General features: G+C 38.1%; 1 protein-coding gene across 1 annotated transcript; it reads right to left on the bottom strand.

Moving 5' to 3' along the window:
• Positions 1-192: 192 nt before the first annotated feature.
• On the bottom strand, positions 193-18,296 carry esyt3 (extended synaptotagmin-like protein 3). Its single transcript, XM_044366718.1, has 23 exons — positions 17,525-18,296; positions 15,535-15,576; positions 14,616-14,750; positions 14,307-14,383; positions 13,948-14,017; positions 13,690-13,779; positions 13,545-13,600; positions 13,267-13,387; positions 12,944-13,120; positions 12,363-12,445; positions 11,466-11,514; positions 10,233-10,322; positions 9,898-9,960; positions 9,743-9,802; positions 6,200-6,271; positions 5,835-5,921; positions 5,339-5,488; positions 4,789-5,111; positions 4,465-4,563; positions 3,783-3,914; positions 3,517-3,622; positions 3,236-3,285; positions 193-1,742 (listed from the first exon to the last, which is right to left on the bottom strand). Exons 1-23 carry the CDS (start codon positions 17,870-17,872, stop codon positions 1,703-1,705), a joined length of 2,520 nt encoding a protein of 839 aa, XP_044222653.1. The 5' UTR covers positions 17,873-18,296; the 3' UTR covers positions 193-1,702.
• Positions 18,297-18,642: the final 346 nt, after the last annotated feature.

Below are 18,642 nucleotides of genomic sequence, written 5' to 3'. Positions count from 1 at the left end.
TTCAGCATATATACCCAATTATCCTGTGACAGACCTATGCCATCCATGAAATGTGCATGGTTGATTACAGAGAGTAATTGTGTCCGTATAGGCACAGTATATAATATTATAATATGTAAAGATACAACTGATCACACTCACATTCACAATAAATGAAACCACTGCAATTGAAAAAGCCCACGTTTGTTTTAAAATGTTTATTTCCCATCAAAATGTTAACTGGAAACACATTTCAGGGTCATACAGAATGCAAATTCAAAAACATCAGAATTGGAAACTTTCCATAGATTCTCCAGCTAGAGAACTATTTAAATGGAAGAGCAGCTCAACATTAGTTAAGACCAAATTCTTGGCTCAACTTTTTACACCTAGCAAAGTTGGGTATCATAAGTCTATGGCAGTCTACATATAAGCCTAGAAAAATGTATTGAAATTTTTGATGTTTTTCGAGTAAAATCCTACTCAAATGGAGAATCCAATTCAATTAGTATTGAAAACCATGTCCAAACTACGTTCAATCAGTAAACAGGGATACATAAAAGCTTGTTTATCAAGTTGTATAAAACATTTTTCCTGGAAACAGATATAAGCCACTCATAAAAGTTGTCTGAGAGTATTTTAAACATGAATCACAAAATGTTAATATCTGGTCTAGTCACTGAAGATCACTCTTCCAGAAGTACTAGTCAAGACCAGGTCTTAAATCTGAGAGGGTTAAAAAGATATACTCCTACTCCTTCAGTAACTATGGTCAAGACGCCCTTGAGCAAGGAAATAAGGATATCTCAAGTGCCTTACTTGGATGCAGTTTCACTTTTAATGAACCCACTACTTCAGCTGCTCACACACGGTTGTATTTTGCACCTTCCAGCTGTGAATATGTGGGTGTCAGAGTGTATTTAAGTGTGTAACCTTCCTCACCACGCAGTGACTCTCCTGGGCTGCTGCAACAAACACGTGGGTTTTTTTTACCCCTTATTAAATTACATTTAAACTATCAATACAACTATTTACAAAGAAATACAAAGCATACATTTGGCTCAGAGCAACTCAAAAAACAAACCTCTCACAAAAAAATACCCAAAACAAACAATAACTTGTAGTAGAAATACAAACATTTTCTGATGAATTACATCATTATTTCCTATGAAAAAGTAACACTTAGCAATAGCATTACTATTCAGGATGACTTGGTTTCTGCTTGTCGACCCAAATAAGCTACGATAAATTGCATCATAAAATGATACACTGCTTTTGATAACATTATCTGGGATACAGTAGCATATTTAAATGTCTTATTTGTAGCTGTTTGTCTTCTCTGCTTAAAATAATTTAGAACAGTTAATATTATTCTGAGTATGCTGTTAAATCATATGGGATATCTGTAAGTGGGACAAGATGCACTTAAAGAGTTTATTATTATTATTATTTATTTATTTAAGTAAAGTTAAAGTTAAGTAGATCTGTGGTTTAGAATTTATTTTGTGCCTGTGATCATACATACATACATACTCTGACATACTAAGCATGTCCAGTATCTGAGATGGATTCGGTGCTGCTTTTGGAAAACCCAACTCTGGTCCATGATGATAAAGAAGACAAATATGTAACAGTCCAAGCATTTATCAGGCCTGCATTTGGCCTTGCAGTGGCTGAGGAGCTGCTCTTTGCACTGCAAACAGAGGTTTTACAGCTCCACCTGCTAGCTGGATTTCTTCAGCCCAGGTATTGTGAGCTCATACCTAACAGGGAAAGAGAAGTGAAATATTCATATACTTGAACCAAAAAAGCCATTTGTTTCCTCACATTAGTTTTAACTCAATATCACTGGAGGCAAACTAGAGTCAAAGAGTAGTCATCATTTATTGAGGGTGTTTGTTGTAACCAGCTTAAAAGGAATTGTTTGACATTTTGGGAAATCACTTTTTTGCTTTCTTGCCGAGAGTAAGATGAGAAGATTGATACCGCTCACATGTGTCCGTTTAGTCTGCTCAAAAATATGTTTTTCTTCTTGTTTCGTCATTTGGATGTTTGAGCTTCAATGGGATGGAATGATGTATGTGCAGAGTTTGACGCTAGAAGGCTGTTTTCACCTTCATCTGCTGAAAGTGGAAAGTTTCTCTGTGCTCAATGAAAATCTGAGTTTAAGGCCTGTGTGTACCTATGAGCATGATTTGTGACATCACAACTAAACTGGCGCCAGTCGTGGTCCAGTACATAACTTACACAAGTGTGATGTGGAAACTGGAAGCCTTCAATGCACATACACTGATAATGGACTTTTCGATGAAGTAAACATCAACTTGCAAGTTAAACTTTTGAAATAAATAATATTTACATATTCATAGATTCTGGATTTTTCAATGAGGGAGAAGGAGGAGATGTCATTTTAAGGATTTTTAACTAGTTAATTTGACTTTTTTGAAAAAAAAAACAAACATGTATGACATGTTATTATAAAGCCAACAGCCGGTTATCTTAGCTTATTATAAAGACTTGAAGCAGAGGAAAACAGTTAGCCTGGCTCTGTCCAAAGGCAACAAATTCCACCTACCAGCAAGTAAATCTCACTAATTATTAATACATGTTGTGGTTTTAGGGGGGTTTATGTGCCGCACAGTTTCTTGGCAGGAGCAGTAACTAGTCTTGTTGTTGCCATGAGGCTGAAAGGTAAACAGAGACTCCAGGAAGTCACTGCGTCCAGCCAAGAAATAGTCTGGCACATAAAGCCCTGTAAAGCCCCAACATGTCATTTTTACACTTTTGAACGGATTAAACAAACAAGACATAATGTGTTAATTAGTGAGCTTTATTGGTGCTGGTTGACAGATTTTGTTACCTTTGTTTGGACAGAGCCAGGCTAACTGTTCTTCTACTTTTCCAGTCTTTGTGCCAAGCTAAGCTAACTGGCTGCTTCATAATTACTGTGCAGACATGAAAGTGATATTGATCCTTTCATCTAACTCTTGGCATGAAATGAGTCAGCCTATTTCCAAACCTGCGAAAAGAAGTGCAAGTGCAAGAAAACAACATTTACAAAATGAGAGAAGGAAATGATTTTGTCTTAGCGGTGATGCAATGCGTACGTCAAACTCAACTTGCTGTGCCATTCAGAACAAAACACCAAGAATTATTTGTAGCTTGCACCACAGTCTGTGTCGACATCCACAAACTGCAGCAATAAAGCTACACTACTAGGTTCACACATGCAAAAGTAGCAAACTGGGCCCCATACCATTCTGTGCTGCCTTTGGTTAGATCCAGCTGGGAAAGATCTATAAGCACCTGTGGACAGAAGCACAACTTGGAAAATCAATCAATTATCCAGATATATCGTAGTTGTAAACTGCAAAAGTGGGCCATACACAGCAGTCAAGATTTTGGTTCTGCAATATCTGCATGAAATAAAAAAACATTTACAACATTGAACCATAATGAGCCAACGTCAGAGATTTAGTGGCTGTATGTTTGTTTGCCCATGACATGGTCTAATAGTATAATAGTAGTATATAATACCATGCCAATGTCCTTTCTCTCCCGTGTGTGGAACATCCTGTTGTTTTTCACTGCCACGTCCAACTTTCTAGATTTTGCTTCTTCAAGTGACACATCAAACTCGAACCTGTGATGAAAGTGCGTTGTCAGAAAGAGTGCCAGACACACTCTCAACCACTGAGCCTTAAATATATAAATATACTGTAACTGCATCAAGCTGGTAATCAAAAAAAGCAACTGATGAAAATGTAAATTAATGTTTTGCAGGACAAATCATGTGAGCTCACTTGTCATTGAAGACAGGATTGATGGTCCTCCTCTTGACATGTGTCCTCTTGCGGTGTCTCCAGGATTGGTCAGGGAGCAAATAAAGGCGGACGTAAGCGTCTGTGCCATTCTCATTGCAGGGGAATAAGTTCCTGTAGGCAACAGGTACACGAACATGCAACAAGTTATCACAGCTTGTTAATATGTCTTCTCATTTAAATAGTTCTTTTGAACAACTGAATTTCAGGATTAGCTAATGAAAAGAAAATCATTTGTATGTTCAATTACAGCAATTTACTCTTTTGTTGTGTTGGTTTCAGTCACAGCATTCAAGCAAGGACTGACTATTGATATCTAAATATTCTCAAAACAAAACTGTTTCTGATATTCTGCAATGTGCTGAAAAAGAAAGTATACTAAATGGTTTTTCTTTAAAAACCAGCCAAAAACTGCAACATCATATTGTGATTACTTCACTTGATGTTGACACATATACTGCACTGCATACGCAAGAGCTATGAAGTAGTATTTCAACAAAGCACCAGCTCACATTGTTTTTTCATGTTATCACACTGACATTTTAATGTCAATTTCTGTGTTCTGAGATCTTAAACGTGTTTAGATTTAAACTGAGCAAATGGGTGATTTCCTGGTCCATATTAGAGCTGCTAGGAAACACTAGTGAGGCTTTGTCTGACGTACCTGCAGGAGTTAACCAAGATGATGAGTTTTTCCCTCAGGCTGGCATAGCGTACAGTCAGTTGGATCTCCCCAAATGAACCCTGGTGTTTCCTGATGGCACTATAGTGATAAAAAAATGTTTTTTAAATCAAATTTTTATTACTGTTGCTAAAATACATACAGTTCAGTTAATGATAAGAGTGCAAAAGACATGTGGACATACTGAGAGCACAAGGGACCCTTTATCCAGGTCTCCGCTCTTCTTTGTCAGTCAAAATTATAAGAGACAAATTATCTTCCAATTCTTCCTTCTTGGTAAACCACTTAACAAAGCTACAGACTCACTCTGGATATGAGGCTCCATCTGAAAGGTCAAAACGTGACGAAGCGATGGAGTTCTCTGACAGCAGGCTGTGGGAGTCGTATCGACGCATGTGTGATGTGTGGGCTGGATAGTCTTCATTAGAGCCATTCCTGGAATTAGCCGCCCGGACCATAGATGGGGTTTGGGCACCGGGAGTAGTGTTAGAGGAAAGTGCTGAAGAGGAGGATGTAGCGACGGAGGGAGTGGATACGGAGGCGTTACCACCTTGGTTAGTCTGTGGTGTTTGTGGTTTGACTTGTGGATCAGGGACAATCTTGGGTGGCGGCTTTTCCTCAGATAGAATCTATTGTGGGATGGAGGATAATGTCAGTGACAAAATAGCACTCACCTGCTCAGTTCTCATGACGTAGATGTTGTTAAAATAAGTTATATTATCTAGATGGCAGCAAAATGGAAATGTACGTAAATAAAATATTATTAGCTTTCAACAGGAAGCAGCTGAATGTTGTTTTGGTCTAATCTGTCTGTATAATATCAGTTACTATGTATTATGCAAACATGTGTACCCACCCTGAGAGTGGCCTTCAGCTTGATCTGGCTGTTTGCTCCGGAGCGCTCCAGCTGCAAGCGCTGGTCCAGTGTCATGTTGGAGATGTTGAGGAGGCGAGTGAGAGGCAAATTGAGAACACCAAGTTGTGTCTTCTTGTCATGCTCTTTGACCTGCCACAAGAACAAAGAGATGAAAATATTCAAGCAGTGGAGTAATTACGTTTTATATCTCCTGGAGATATTTGACTGGTCTTTTTCTAGGTTTTATTGTAATGAATGGCAGAGAAATCAAGGTTGGTGTTTTTTCTTCAGAGACAGACACATATTGATACAGTTTCATAGGAATGAATGCAAAAAGATAAAAAATAAATACTGTCTTAGGTTGTGACCACTGTCCAGCCACATGGAAATATGATTAAAGAAATCAACTTTTAACTATTTCAAGTGTTTTGATACAATGTTTAAACAATTGCTGATCCACCTCTTCTGAAAGTATGTACAACATGACATGTCAAACCTGCACAATGAGCTGCTGTGTTTTGACATTATGCACAAAGAAGGTGAAGCCCTCCTCCCACACCGGGTCTTTAGACGCAAACACGACCTGAGGAAAGAAAGAATGATTGGGTAATTACCAACTGAAAGCTAAGACTGTGTTTCAGACAGACTGTGTTCATTCTGGGTTCAAATTCTCTAAAGTTCACCTTGAAACTATTTTTACACCACAGACATGTGAGCGAAGTTGAAACCTGTTAGTCTGACATATCTGCTCTCATGCACAGTGCTAAATACTCCAAAGCAAGCACAGACACTAATTAACAGGTATTATTTTATCATGTTTAATGAATGAAAGAGAAAGTATTGTATCAGTGTGATGAATACCTTGCTTTTCTGAACGTCCTCATCGATGGACAATTCCACATAAGAGTTAGGATTGGCCACTCTCCTTGTGAGCTGAAAAGACAGCAAACCAGTGAGGCAGAGCATGCAATATTTTTGGCTTTGTGTGTCATAATCTACAGACTGCTTACTTGAGTCTCTGTTTGTTAGTATTAATCAATATTAATATCAGTTTACAATCTGAGACAAGGTGAATATAGGGTTGGGTATGATGTCTTGTCTCCTTTAGATGACGCAGCTCATGTGATAAGTCAAACATTTATTCGTATCAGACTTTGGACAGTAGGAGTAGCAATGTCTGACCATAAATAGCACTTCTATTTACTTCACACTTCACATCTTTCCTGTAATTCTTTGTTTTGTTGTAAAAGGGCCATATCTAGGGACAGAATTTGAGTCGAAATAAGAGTATTTATGTGCATCCAATTGTCAAATTATGGTTGAATAAGCAGGTGAGTGATCAATCAATGAGGGTCATCAAACACACTTATTAATAACATTTGGAGATGCTGGTTTTTGAATGATTTAATTATAATATGTGTAAAATCCATTAAGAGCCAAGCAAATTCAAATGTACCACTTTCATTTATGTGTTCTTTAAAAGAAAAACTAATAAAAAGTAAATTAGATTTAGATTAAATTTAAAATGACACGATATCAAACATGCAACAGATTGTCTGCCCATTATGTCTTCTACATAAAGTCTCAACTTCTCTGTCCTTCATGTCTTTTAACAATAAAAACATGTAAATAAACTGTGAACTGATTATTTTGGACAATTACATTTCTATTTTAGATCATGCATAGATTTTAAATGTAGTTTTACAACCCTTAGCAGGTGAGCCAAACTACAGGAACAATGAGGAATACTGATTTTACTTGTACAAAAGCTAATGTTGGGAATTTGTCTTTGAGCAGTCTGTTGCCTTCCAGGCTGCAGGTCCTGCATTCCTCTCCCTAACACACTGCAGACCCTCCCCACCATCTGGGAGACGTAAAACAGATGTTAAGGGTGGCAAAAACAGAGATGTAACCTTTTATTATTACTGAAGGAGGATAATTAAGCTACTGGTGGAAGAACCAGCTAGCATGCTTTTTTGGACTGTAAAGTTTGTCTTAAATGACCTTTGATGGCTGAACTTCATTTCAACATTTCAAAAGGAAGAAAAATGCAAAGAGGTTGATGTGGACACATTTCAGATTTAAATGATAAACCTCATAAATTCTTGCCCTTAACTCTTGACATGCTGGATGACACCATCAACTATAAAAATACCTTTACAACAACATGACGATACATGTTTTCTTCTTGGTATTCTTTTAGTTTCTCCTCACAAAGCAAACCTCACATCACAAAGGGACATTGATGTACTTATGTTTGCTAAGACACAATACAGAACTCAGGATAATGAAACCTAAATAAGAGGGAATCTTGTGTTTACACATATTTCACTTCATGACTGCATTTTCACACAGTGAGCAGCAGAGGGCATACTGGCAGTTTTAAGTACCTTGTATTGAGTTTGTTTAACAGGTTTTAGGTTAAATAATTCTGATAATTTGCTTGATATGGCTTTAATTTTCAGATAAACAGGGTTTACAAAATGAGCACAGTCAGCCTGCGTAGATCTAATGTAAGTCACAGACACTACTGGATGACTTTGCATTTCTGTGTTCTCATGTGAATGATTTATCTTATGTAGTAACCTTGAAATACTAAGAAGCTACTATTTATGTTACAGAGAGAACAAATCTGTATATAATAAGTATAGATTTAATAACTGGAGCAGAGGATTTTTTTAGATCACTAATTCTTTACACACCATGAACGTGCCACAAGTTAAGAAATCTAGTAACACGAACACCAGCTGGTAATAACACACCCAGATAAAATGACAGGCATGAACCAGACAAACAGGAAATTCCAGCTATGTACAGGGAATGTGGTAAAGTGAAAGAGAAGCTTCCTGATTGTCTAATTTAACCCTGAAACTATAAACACAGATTAAAACACAAACATTTTCTATCAGATATTTTCTTTACTCCAAATCTAACACATGAGCCGCATTTGACAAGAGCAACCAATTAAAATGTAGAATTGCTATAGTTGTCAAATTTGCTTTTATAATAGGCGGTAGAAAGGAAACTTCATATAAAAATCACAATATTCATATTAGATGTTCATGAGCTATTTGACAACCACTATTGTGTTGTCTTATGTAGTCTTATTAAATAATAATAATAACAAAAAAAGTTTAACTAAAGACAACATGTGCTTGAGATATAAGAAAATCCCTGTCCTTCACCCCCTACAGGAATGTCCAACAATAAAACCTTTGTATGAACAGGTTCTGTTTTACGGAGGAGTAATGCATTCACTTGAGAGAGATTGTTTTTCTGAAATAACAAGATAATTATGTCGGAAATTCTGAGAATTTTTTCTTGAAAAAAAAATTCTGTTTTTTTGAATGAACGAGATGCCTCAAAATCCCAAGAGAAGCTTTCATTCCTACTTGAGAGCTCGAAGTAAACATGTCCAACCTGTTTAGTTTAATCCAGTTTTATTTTGGTTTTGGTTTGAAACATTGGAAGATACTCGTGTCTAAGTAATATAGATGGTATTGTTATTAGTTTGTCATCTTTGCGCCAGCACCTCAGGACAGGCAAAAATGTTTCATCAAAGCCCAAAAATAGATGAAGCAAAGACACCTCACTGCCTACAGACCTAAGAGGTTATTTTATGTTGCAATATCCATAAACAGGCACAGTGGGACTTAAATACTGTTAGAGAGGACATCTGCACCAGCAATCTTTAGGATTTATCTGATATCTGACCTACTAGCAAAATAAAACTTACAACAGGTCAAACATGAGAAAAAAGTACAATGAATTATATTCATAAAAGAACACAGAAAGAACATGACAGACAACGCGTTTATGTATCTTTCAGGACCTTCGTCTCGCTCAGAGGACGTCTTTACCATAATTACACTACTTTAGGTGCAATGAAATTCAGACAGCGGCATTACCACAGTCAGGATTTTGAGGTATCTCGTTAATTCAGAAAAACAGAATTTCTCAGAATTTCTGAGATAATTATCTTGTTGATTCAGAAAAACAGGGCAATTTTTTTCTCTCAAGTGAATGCATTACACTTGTTGAAGTCTGCAAACTCCCGGCTAGATGCCACTTAATTCTACACACTGCACCTTTAATTACTGAAATGATAGATACGGCCTTTAGGACTACTGGATTATGACCAAAATGGACAACATGAAAAAATTAAAAAGCGTGTTAATGTTCATGCATGAATATTTAGACATTGTTTATTCTAATGTTCTTCTGAAAGAAGAAAAAGGCAATATATTTTTTTAATATGGCTGATATTTGCATTAATCCATATATTCAAGTTTAGCATATTTTTTGTTTTTGGCATAGTGAAACAAGGAGGGCAGCTGGTGTGAACATAAGAACAGAATTATTCATCTCTTCTGTTTAAGGAGTGTTTAAAAGCTGTTGTCTTACTCGTTCTTCATGTGAGTGCCTCCCATGTTTGTGATGGTGGGTGATCTCGGAGTGGTCTTTCTGCAGAGACATACAAACAAACCATCAGCACATTTGCACATCCATGTTGCATCACCTGCTCTCCGCAACAACAGTCCCCATTAGAAGCCACTTACCGGTAGGTTTGAGGCATTGTCCAGATACACTGCAAGCATTGCACAAGCACAGCCGTTGGTAGACTGGAAGAAAGTGTTGGCAGAGAGAATTACATGATTTAAACACCCAACTGTTGGTCCAGGAAGTCAGTAACACACAGGGGCAACCTACCGTTTAAGCCCCTGGAAATGTGACTTCACATCTTAAGTCTTTCTCAATAACATTAAATATCTGTGACTACATAAGACTTGTGGCAAGAAGGTTAGCACCTTGAACAAGACCCTAATGATAGTGAATCGAATTGTTAATTAAAATTCTGATGGATGAGACTGAAGCAACATTGGGGCTGCTGTACCTCCTTCAGCAGGCTGGAGTCAGCGTGAAGGGAAAGCCACTGGAGCTTGAGATGAACTTCGCCATTCTGGACTTCTTCCAGAGGGAACCACTGCCAGACAGGGTGAGATTCATTTATCAACATGACGCTCATGTTGAGACTTTATTTAAAATTACTACAAGGAACTTTCATTTTGTGTTGATTTTAGCAGCCCCTGTGGACAAAAACCGTTGCGTTTTCCCAGAATGAAGACTACATTTCCCATGAGCACCCCCACCTCATGTCGTAAAGATCTTGGCTAGCAAAGCGAGTGAAAGAAAGACGCTACTTATTTTTAATACTATTTTTCTTTTTTAAAACACAGCTGTTTGCAGGATGCATAGCAATGAGGTAATGTATCTATTTGTGGCTATTTTGTGGCTGAAACTTTATTTTAGCACCATTTATACACAGAGGTTACATGCAAGGCTGCATCCGGCAATGTGGCACCTTCCCACAGGGTTGTGTGGAGGTGTGGGTGTGTTTGTTTGTGCTTAGAATGAAACTGCTGTGAAACAAAGAGAAAATTAAGTTTCACTTCTCTGATTCACTCCTTTGTTCTTGTGCACCGCCACACTCTCTCCTTATTAACTCTCTAGCTCGCTCGACCGCCGCTGCTGTCTCTCTCTCTCGTGCTCTCAGCTCGCTTTCACTTTTACTCTCGTCTTTTTTAAAATGAGTCAGAAAGCCGACAACTAGTCTAACTTTTAATGGCATCAAATGAAGAGAAATGTCCTCCCCTTGTCCTAGTGACGTTTTTGTACTCTCTCATGCTACAATGCTACGTGTAATATAAACATACAGTTGGCTCTTTCGGTCTGCATGTCGTAAATCGTTTCCTCTGATTTTGCAGGGGAATCTGACCCGGCAGCAGGCATTTAGGATAACCATACAGAAATAGCCAATCTTCTCACTGATGGTCTCGTTCTCTTATGTAGGTCATATAGAGGCGTCATGAGACTGTTTCATAACTAGTTAAAAGTTCCTTGTAGCAACTTTAAATTGAAACAGGCTGAAAATGGTAAGGAAAACATCAGCATATAAAAGCTTTTCCATTCTCAAAAATCTATTTTATAAGGGATTAAAACTTAGTAAAACATAAAGTAGAAAACAGTACTGTGTAATGTCCTGTAGTGCTGGAAGTCATTTTGTGAGTACCACTTTTTTCCTACTGCAGGGAAGAAAACTGTGCTGACTGCAATATTAAAAACTCACCTCATCCATTACTTTCTCCTTCTTCACTTCCCCGAAATCAAGTTGGTACCTAATGCAGAAAGCCCAGGTGTCATAATGAAAAGTGACACTGATGACGACTGAAAGATGATCTACTAATCTACTATTTTAGTTTGTAAACATTATAGCGCTAAAATTAAAAAATATATATATTTTCAACACTAATCATACTCATATTTTCCATTTATAATACATCAACACTCAGCTGTCTCCTCTAAAAACAAGTTTATACAAGCTACTGCATATTTTCAACCAAATAACCGTATTTTGTATAAAGCTGAAACATCATGTGAGGATATAAAACATAAAACATCATCTGCTTCCAGGCTACTCACACAATTTTCCCAACTCATAATACAGTAACTTAAAAACTCAACAAAAAAGGTATCGGTCGCTGATAGATGAGACTGTTGGAGGAGGACGATTCTTGTTTACACAAGAAAGCTGAGTTGAAATAGTGGGTCTGCTCTGGAGAAAATCATGCCGTACCTTGAAAAGGTATGTTCATGTCACTCTGAGTGGAAAAAAATAAACTGTAGCCAACACACACAGTCACGGAGGCATGAGCTCACTTTAGATCTCTTCATTAAGAGTTTTGTTTCTCCTTTCTTTCTGTGGTATGATCTCACATTTGATGCTAATTTGTAATAATAAAAGTTTGACATTAAAATTCCTTTTTCAATGTGTTTTGCTATGTGGATCCATGGTGGGATGTGTATGGCAGGGTAGTAAAGGGCCAATATGACAATCAATCAGTGAGTCATAAAAACTCCCATATTTGAAAAGCTTTAGAATGACAGAGATGATACTAAATTCAATACATCTGACTCAAAAAGTATTTCACCTATTTATTCATTCTGTTATTAGATGGTTTCGTACCTTCCGATGAAGTCATCTTTGTCTGTGTCTTCATCATATAGCTCCACCTCCAACTCCTGCCCCGGGGCCTCGTGGACAACAAACTGCACACAGATAAAGAAAAAAAAAGCACATTTATTATATGTCTCTCAGAGAGGGCAGTCAATGTAAAGATACACGCCCAAGTTCCACATCCTGAATTTGATTTCTTAAAACATTTAGAGAAAAGCTTTGGCAGATTACACACAGAAGAAGGTGATTACAAAGATGATGAACTTTGCCTTTCACAAACAAGGACATGTGCAGCAGTTTGTTGGTTTTACATACCAGAATACAAACAGGTATCAAAGGGTATCTTAAAACTTAGTGCGGGATGTGCATAAACTTTGTTTATAGTAATATGCTATGAATTTGGAGTGATGTCATAGGTAGCATTGGGTCAAAACTTTTCTATCCAGGAGGTTTAAAATAATTTTGAAAGCTGAATGGTTAAAAGTTTGAATGAAAGAGTAATCCTGTTATTGAAAGCAGTGCATGAAAACTAGCAAAATTATACTATGATTGAAGTTTTGACATGACTACTGCAGTTACTGTTACTCTACCTCAAACACTTCATTCCATGTCGGGTATAAATTCTCCTTGACAGTCTTGCTTTTGAACTGCCGGTTGCCAACTCTGAGTGTTGCATAGGGGTCTGATTTGCCCTTCACCATGCCCAGCATGTATGTGTCCTTAGCCACCAGGTCTCTGGCTTCCACCAATTGGACCCTCACCACCCCCTGAGGAGCAGAGAAGGAGAGAAGGAAAACAGGATTCAAATCAACAACATTGTATATTAAAAGCCTGCAATGGTCATTTTTTATTTTAGTACAAATGACTGCAGGTGATAAGTATGATAAGAAGTGTTTAAGCATATCTTACATACACGTGGTAGTGGGAACCTCATCTGGTCCACTTTGACCTGGTCGATGAGGGGAAAAGACATGCGGTTGGGCAAGACCATGAGAGACGCAATGATGTCAATGATGGTCTCCTCAGACAAGGAACTAGAAGGAAACAGATGAGATTTAACAGAGGAGAGCTTTACAAATGAACATCTAAACAACAAAACACTGGAGTGACTCTGTTAAGACTGAAAGGGACGGATTGGAATTATGAATGAAAAGTCGAGATTGTGTCAAGAAGGTTTCTGTGGAAACTGACCTGAAAGCAGCGGAGTCCAGAACGTTGGTCATGCCAGTCCAATTGATTTGCAGGGTCTGAAGGAAATATTTGGAGTTTCAAACTTGGCTAATCGCCCAGCACGATTAGTCACAGTAATGAAAATGAAGTGTCTGCGGGTACTCACAGGGCGGCGAATGAAAAAAAAGGTGACTCCTCCCACCAGTGGCGCTTGACCAATGAGCGGCTCCAGAATGACCCTGATCATCCCCTGGAGCTGGAAGATTAAAGACGGTTTCATTAACAGTTCTCATCTATCTTTCTATGCAATTTTCCACATTTATGTTTGATGACTGTAAAAGGAACAAGTATGTAGTATGTAGCAATAGCAATAAAATGACCTTGGTAACAGGATATGAATTTAATTAAAAGGTGAGATGCTCACTTTAAGTCCTTTGACACCAGCTGTGATTGGTGGCTTCACATCTGCATCGATGTCAACGTCACCATCATAGCTGCAAAGAGAACAGTGCTGATGAGAAGTAATTGACTTTAAGAAAAAACAGCACGCGCGCGCACACACACACACACACACACACACACACACACACACACACACACACACACACACACACACACACACACACACACACACACACACACACACACACACACACACACACACGCGGTTCTTGTTCATAATTTACCACTTGCAAAAGAGGACCAAGCCAAGAGGGTCCAAAACACATTTAAATGACGACAGAACAGAAACAGCTCCGAGGTGAGAAAATGTGTCTAACCAACCATATATTCAAGTCCAGAATCACCTCCCTCTGATCCACTTCATGGGTGTATGCTCTCAATCCAGTGATCCTGAGAGGCTGGAATTAGGAAAACATTTTAGAGGAACTACCACTACTGGTCGAGGATCCGATATAACCAGCAATTATATCAGATCAAACGTGTCTCCTTTTATGTATGACCATTAATACAATATCTATGTCTAAAACACTTTGTACGTTGTTTTAAAAACATGCAGCCAGTCAAAAGAAACTGCTCATTGTTTAACTGAACATATATCAAATAGCAAACGGATGCAAAAATCCAACTCACAACGTGTCCAAAGTGGACCTTGGTAAAAGTGAACGTTTTGAGCGCAGGGTTGGAGAGCCTGATGGACGATTGGATGCTTCCTTTGAGGAGCTTCTCCATGTACATCCCAAAGAAAGGCCAGGCCTGCTCCAGCACCTGAACACACAAGACACAACAGAGCATGTGAAAACACCTCGATTCCACGCCTTAATCAAATACTGTAGCAATAATATCACTTGTACTTTTACATAGAGGGAACTCTTAAAGCCACTAAGCACTATGAAGTTGTTATGTCATCACAGCATCTTCCAAATTATACTCATGACATACGTTTTTGTTTATAGTTCAATAAAAATCCAGTTGAAATGCACTGCTTTCTGCACTTAATCTCAGATTATTCTCACCATGGCTTTAACTGGACCTTAGAAAACTTAATCAACGTATTACAGTGTGCTTTCCCAGTCCCCTGATCTACCATATAGCAATTCACTGGTTCTTAGCACTTGCAGAGGCCTAACCTGTCTGAGTGCTGTTACTAGCTTTGTCTTCATGAAAACAGACCTTATAACTAAACTATATGAACTATCCGAATATGTCATTTGACCCAGGTTATCATTATTCACATGGGTTCAAGTGCAGTTGTAGTAATGTGCATGAGCTTACAATCATTGTACTATAATAAATATTTGTATCTGTTAAAGGGGACGTATCGTGTACATTTCCATGTCTTTATTTATATTGTGGGGCTCTATTGGAGTATCGTTGCATGATTTACAGTTCAAAATACTATATTGGCCCTTCATGCAGCCCCACAGTTCAGTCAAAAATCAAAAACACTACCTTGACTAAGCAAGACGGGCTCAATTAAAACTGTGAAAAGTAGCTTTGCACCATCTCATAATGCAGTAAGAAGGAAAATAACTTTATTCTGATAGTGTACCTTGTTAACCCAGCCGACTTTCTCAACATCAGGGAAGGTGACCTTTGAAAAACAAAACATGATAGCAAAGTTAGGCGTGTTTTTTTTTCTTTCCAGTTAGTAGTGATTATAGAGCTTGATTATAATTGTGCAGCCTAAATGACACAGTGGCATGCATGACGGTGGAGATGAATTATATTTTCCTTGACCTGTGAATATCATCGTAATAATATAGATAATTGTGTCTCCGATTATTAATTATTCATCATGCAAATTTTAAAATGACTCATGACCTGATAGACTGGTTGATCCAAAAATGATGCAATTTGTTCCCGTTTCATAAGTTTGACCAGTTATCCATGATTACGTTGATAAAAATGGTGTTATTCAGGGCTTACCAAAGCTTCTTTGCAGTATCAAAACTGTGGACTGTAACAGAGGTTTGGAATCATGTTCTAGTACACAGCATCTGATAGGCCGACACCTTATTCAAATAAATTAAAGTACCGTCAGTGAGGTGTGCCTGAGATGCTGAAGAGGGGAAACTTACACATAACAACATATTAATGGGGTAAAATAAGATATGCCAAATGAAACTGTCACAAGTTAGTTGGAAGAGAAGAGCTCTAGTGTCTAAAATCTGTGTTTTAGTCCTGATGTCATCGTTATTTTCCATACACACTCACAAGACAGTTGCAAGACATAAACTGCACAAGTGCACATTACATTCCTCTGACATTTAGAGGAACCCTTATTGTTTCTCCCTGCTTAGTTCCCATGAGTCACTGTTTACGTGGGTGTGGTGCCAGTGTGGAAAGGCGAAACCTCCTGTAAACTAACAACACAGTTGGTTGGCTTTCGCCATTTCCAAGTATTAAAAGGTTCAGCCCAAGTCTGGCATGTCATGCAAATAAAGTGTCTTGTAGTCAAGGCAACAGAGAGTGTGACATGTCCCAGGGTTATTTCAGGATGCTTTACATAATTTGGATGTGTTTCCTTGTTTGACCAGAAGAGATATCAGTAACCACAAAAACATAAAATACAGATTTAAGCAAGTCAGTTCACACCCACTGCCCAAGTAAAGATGCTTACCAACACTATAATCAGTGGTAGAAGAAGTATTCAGATTCTTTACTTAAAAAAAGTACCAATACAGTAATGTAAAAATACTCCATTACAAGTAAAACTCCTGCATGGAAAACCCAACTTAAGTAAAAGTACATGAGTATTATGAGCTTGATGTAGTTAAAGTATTGCAGTAATAGTAGTGATTTGGTCCCTTTGACTGATATATTATTATATATGACATCATTAGATTATTAATAGTGAAGCGTCAGTGTTAGAGCAGCATGTTACTGTTGTAGCTGCTGGAGGTGGAGCTAGTTTCAACTACTTCATATACAGCTGGCTAGTTTAGTCCAGTGGTTCCCAACCTAGGGGTCGGGCCCCTTCAAAGGGTCACCAGATAAATCTGAGAGGTCTTGAGATGATTAATGGGAGAGGAAAGAAGGAAAAACAAAGTTCTGATACACAAATCTGTTTTTAGTTTTTGGACTTTTCTCTAATCTTTGATTTTTGGTGAAATATTGGATCATTTGAACATTTATTGAAATGAAACCATGTGAGAAGTTTAGAGGGAAAAATCACTATTTAATGGAGCTGTTAACAACTCATGAAATGTGACCCCGACTACACACTCATCTTTAACAATGTGTTGTATTTGTAAACTAGTAAAAGCTTAAGTTATATAATTAATTGTGTCAAATCTTCATCTGAAAAGTAACTAAAGCTGTCAGATAAATGTAGTGGAGTAGAAAGTACAATATTTCCCTCTGAAATGTAGTGGAGTGGAAGTATAAAGTAGCATCAAATGGAAATACTCAAGTACAAGTACCTCAGAAGTGTACTTAAGTACAGTACATGAGTAAATGTAGTAAATGTACTTTTACTTTCCATCAATGACTATAATATACATCTGTGATAGTGGATAACATGTTTGCTCTGTACATACCCATGATGCCATCTGTAAAGCACTTTGTAGCTCCTTGTTGATCACATTTTTTTCGTTGTCAACAAAGTCGATGGCGGTTCCGATCCGGACGTCTTTCCACGCGCGGTTCTTCTTCCACCAGGTGATCATCATCATGCACAGCAGCACCCAGCTGATACTGAGGCCCAGGTATCCTGTCAGGTAGACGGGATAGAAAACCACGATAGCCCGCAAGAAATAAAACAGAAACTCCATCATGATATGATTAACAGCGGACGGGCTCAGCTTCTCGGCGCTGCCGCAGATGCTTTCCCCGAGCCCCGCTCCCTCTGCCGGGCCGCTTGGATGCATCTGACCGGCGGATGACATTGTCTCGGACTCCCGGTGGGATCCGGCTCCAAAAAGGATCCAAACTTGTTAACGCTCCCTGATCGAGCAGATTTATGTTTGGCTTATTTTCGGTTCACTTTTTGAGGGCTTTATAAAGGAAAACAAACTACTGCATCCACCATAGTGTGTAGAGGCAAAATGAGCCGTGACAGTCTAAAAACTTCCGCGTTTGAAACTTGTAAAAGGCAGGTAGACACACCTGCACCCATGGGTGGGGAATGCATGTGACCAAAAAAAAAAAAGGAATTCCACCCTAAAACTGAATGCGTGTTTATGATCAACAAAAGACCAATCTTTAAGCAGTGACTTTTATCACTTCTATGATTTAATCTGCAAAAACTACAAATCTCAATATCATTAACATGTGGCAACAGAAGATTAAACAGGAGTCAGTAGAAAATGAATGTATGAGCACAGCAGTATGACCTGCAGATGGAGCCAGAGAGCTCAGAGCTGTGATTTCCTGGCTGCACTGACAGCACATGATTTGCAGTGCAAATATATGTAGACATGATAAGTACATTTTCACAGCGGTGGAAGAATTCAGATCCTTTACTTAAGTAACAGTACTAATACAGCAATGTAAGAATATTCTATTACAAGTAAAACCCCTGTAAGAGAAATCCTACTTAAGTAAAAGTACGGTATCATTAGCTTGATGTAGTTTAAGTATTGCAGTAAAAGTCGTGGTTTGGTCCCTCTGACTGAAATATTATTATATATGACATCATTAGATTATTAATACTGAG

The sequence above is a fragment of the Thunnus albacares genome, chromosome 11 (assembly GCF_914725855.1).
Source record: "Thunnus albacares chromosome 11, fThuAlb1.1, whole genome shotgun sequence".
In the NCBI taxonomy this organism is placed as follows: Eukaryota; Metazoa; Chordata; class Actinopteri; order Scombriformes; family Scombridae; genus Thunnus; species Thunnus albacares.
This window is presented reverse-complemented; position numbering and strand designations above follow the sequence as displayed.